Source organism: Micrasema longulum, unplaced genomic scaffold (assembly GCF_059751315.1).
Source record: "Micrasema longulum isolate JH-2025_06_02 unplaced genomic scaffold, ASM5975131v1 h1tg002356l, whole genome shotgun sequence".
Lineage (NCBI taxonomy): Eukaryota > Metazoa > Arthropoda > Insecta > Trichoptera > Brachycentridae > Micrasema > Micrasema longulum.
In genome coordinates, this window is record NW_028279506.1 from 6617 (window position 1) to 9451 (window position 2835).

The 2835-nt window shown below is 35.0% G+C and overlaps 1 protein-coding gene across 1 annotated transcript; it reads right to left on the reverse strand.

Moving 5' to 3' along the window:
• Positions 1 to 924: 924 nt before the first annotated feature.
• Positions 925 to 2271, reverse strand: LOC148272367 (dopamine receptor 2-like). The gene has a single exon (XM_088240136.1). It carries the CDS (start codon positions 2269 to 2271, stop codon positions 925 to 927), a length of 1347 nt encoding a protein of 448 aa, XP_088096262.1.
• Positions 2272 to 2835: the final 564 nt, after the last annotated feature.

Sequence of the window (2835 nt, forward strand, 5' to 3'; positions counted from 1 at the left end):
TATCAATAATTTACGAACTTCTCAATACGTGTGTGTTATTTATTATAAACGAATTTAGAATCGATGCATTGTATTGGATAAATTCCAAGAACGCAAATATTTTTTTTTTTTATTGAAAAATAAATAATGAGCATTTAATAATTTCTTTTCTTCCCTCTTTTTCATCACCCATTATATTAAATCAAAAAATGTTGGTTTGGTCTATGAGAGTATTACATTATACTTTATTATACAAAATGTGTACCTATGTATCTCTTTTAAAATTATTAAAGACAAATTTTGGTGACGATTTCGGTTGACAAGTTTCGTAAAACCGAGTATTTTGGTATTTCAAACCAATTTCATAATGAAATTCAAAATTACCTCGGAAAATTCAATGAATTCGAAATTGATATTTCAATTTCTTGTCAATAGAAAACGTGTTAACAACAATCAGAAATAAATACGTCAAAACGAAATTTATTTGAAGTATTGAGAAAGTAAATAACCACCACAATGGTACACTGGGTAAACTCTATCTTAAATGTAGTAATTTAATAAATCTTTTACAAAATTTTTAGAAAATAATTGGGTAACCTTATTTCTCGTATTGAAAAGTTAGGTCTTTAAAATATGAAAAGTGTCTTACAGATCTATCTTTTATTAGGGCATTATTTCTAGATTTATAAGATTGAAAGAGATACCCGTAAGCAAATATTTGATATTAGGAACTTAATATAACTTCGAGCCGTAAAACTTTTGTCGACTTTTCAAAAGTTTAGTTTGTACAAATATTAGTAATTGTCATTTTTGGTTCAAAAATAAAATTTGAATTATTAATGAAGTAAAACCTTTTTTAAATAATTAAAAAATGTGATTATAGTAAAAACATATCGTTATTTAATTTTTTTAAATACTACGTAACTTTTTTTTTTTTTTTTTAACTTACCTTCTGAAGTCTCTGCTCCAACAGGCATAAATGACAGGATTCATGGAAGAATTAATCCAGCCAAGCCACGTCACTATGACGCTCACTATTTCCTCGTGAGCTATGCACTGCATACAAAATCCCGATAAGAGGTTCACAACAAAAAACGGCAACCAACACACTATGAACACGCCCATCACTATCCCCAAAGTTTTAGCCGCTTTCTTCTCTTTGGCAAATTTCGCCAACTTTCTGCTAAGTGAAAAGTTTTTAGGAAGGTTTTTAGAGTGCGTAGTATTCATCATTCTATTAGACGCGGTCCTAGATAATCCGTTGTTCTGCAGAGCTGTGAGTGGTTCGTGCAGATCAGAATGCTCTTCCGGAGTTGAATTAGTAGTGTTAGAATGGTATATAGTTCCCGGTCTCTCTCTCGTAGTTCCTCCCCTGTGAATCCTCAGAGTTAGTTCCAGTTCACCGGAAGCTCTCATAACCTGCTTAGTGCCTATTTTCAACGACCTCGTCTGTATCATCGCCGCCCTATATATTCTGTAGTACGTAAACACCATCACGAAAAGCGGAAGATAGAAGGATATCGTCGAGGAGAAAACGAGGTATCCCAAGTGCTCCGTAAACGGGCACTTAAAGTCCGGCACATCCTCTGATCTGACAGCTCTCCACCAAGCTATTGCGGGAAACGATATCGTCCCGGAGCAAACCCATACAGCAGCGATGAGGAACGCCGCTCTTCTGCCACTCATGCGCATGGGGTACGTCATCGGATCTGTAATCGCCCAATACCTGTCTAGCGATATTACGCACAAGTTCAAGATGGAAGCTGTGCTAAACAATACATCCAACGATCTCCAAACATCGCACCAATCCATTCCAAAGAACCACATGTGCTCTAGAACTTCGTAGAGTGCAGAAAATGGCATCACTACGAGTCCTACCAAGCAGTCTGCCACTGCTAAGGATGTGACGAAGTAATTTGTAGCGGTGTGAAGATATCGCTCCCTGATGACAGCCATGATGACGAGCATGTTTCCGAAAACCGTTGTCAATGAAAAAAGTAAAAGGAAACATACCAGTGCAGCTCTTTCTTGGACTAATTTGATGTAAATTTCCCACTGATCAACAGCAGGACTCGACGAATTACTTCGCTCGGTGATATTATACGTCCAATTATCAAAAGTCAAGGCCGTATCCAGTAAATTGAAAATGGTGTCAGAAGTGCCCGCTGTAATGTCTGGCGGGCTCTTGTAACCTTCGGCAAATGAATCAAAGGAGTAATACAGATCATTATCTCTTGGCGAGTCCAACTGGCTCTGGTCCAGAAAATAAAATGGCTCCGTTGTTGAATTCATTTCGTCGTTTTCCAATTATTTCACTTAAGTTATCCACACTTTTGTCATATTTACGATTTATGTCACCCACATGGGATACATTTTATACGCTTGCGTTAATATGACAGTATCTCTAATAAATACGGACACAGAGTTGTACGCTTTTCCACGTTTTGGTGCCATTTTGACTTTTATGTTTGCAATGCTGTTCGTTTTAATTTGCACCACAAAGTGACCGTATCTGAAACCAAAAACAACAATTTGTTAAATACATCAAATGTTTTAACACGGAACCATTATTTTTTGAAGATATAGCAACATAACTTTAAGTGCTAACAAGGTGAAAATTGCTGACACAATTCACGACTAAATAATTTTTGTTCTCACCAGTACCTGAGAGAACGCAAGTTTTTTTTTCAACTAAAATATTACCAAAAAAATAAAAAATATATTCTAATACAACTTTAAATATCTTCAAAAATATACATATATATATAAAAATGCCTTGCAAATGCATACCAACATGCAATGTTTAAAAAATTTAATATATATAATTGACAAGAAACAAGAATATTACGAAATAAT

Excerpts from the sequence above, each read along its gene's own strand:
- LOC148272367 (XM_088240136.1), bottom strand. The coding sequence starts at position 2,271 with ATGAATTCAACAACGGAGCCATTTTATTTTCTGGACCAGAGCCAGTTG.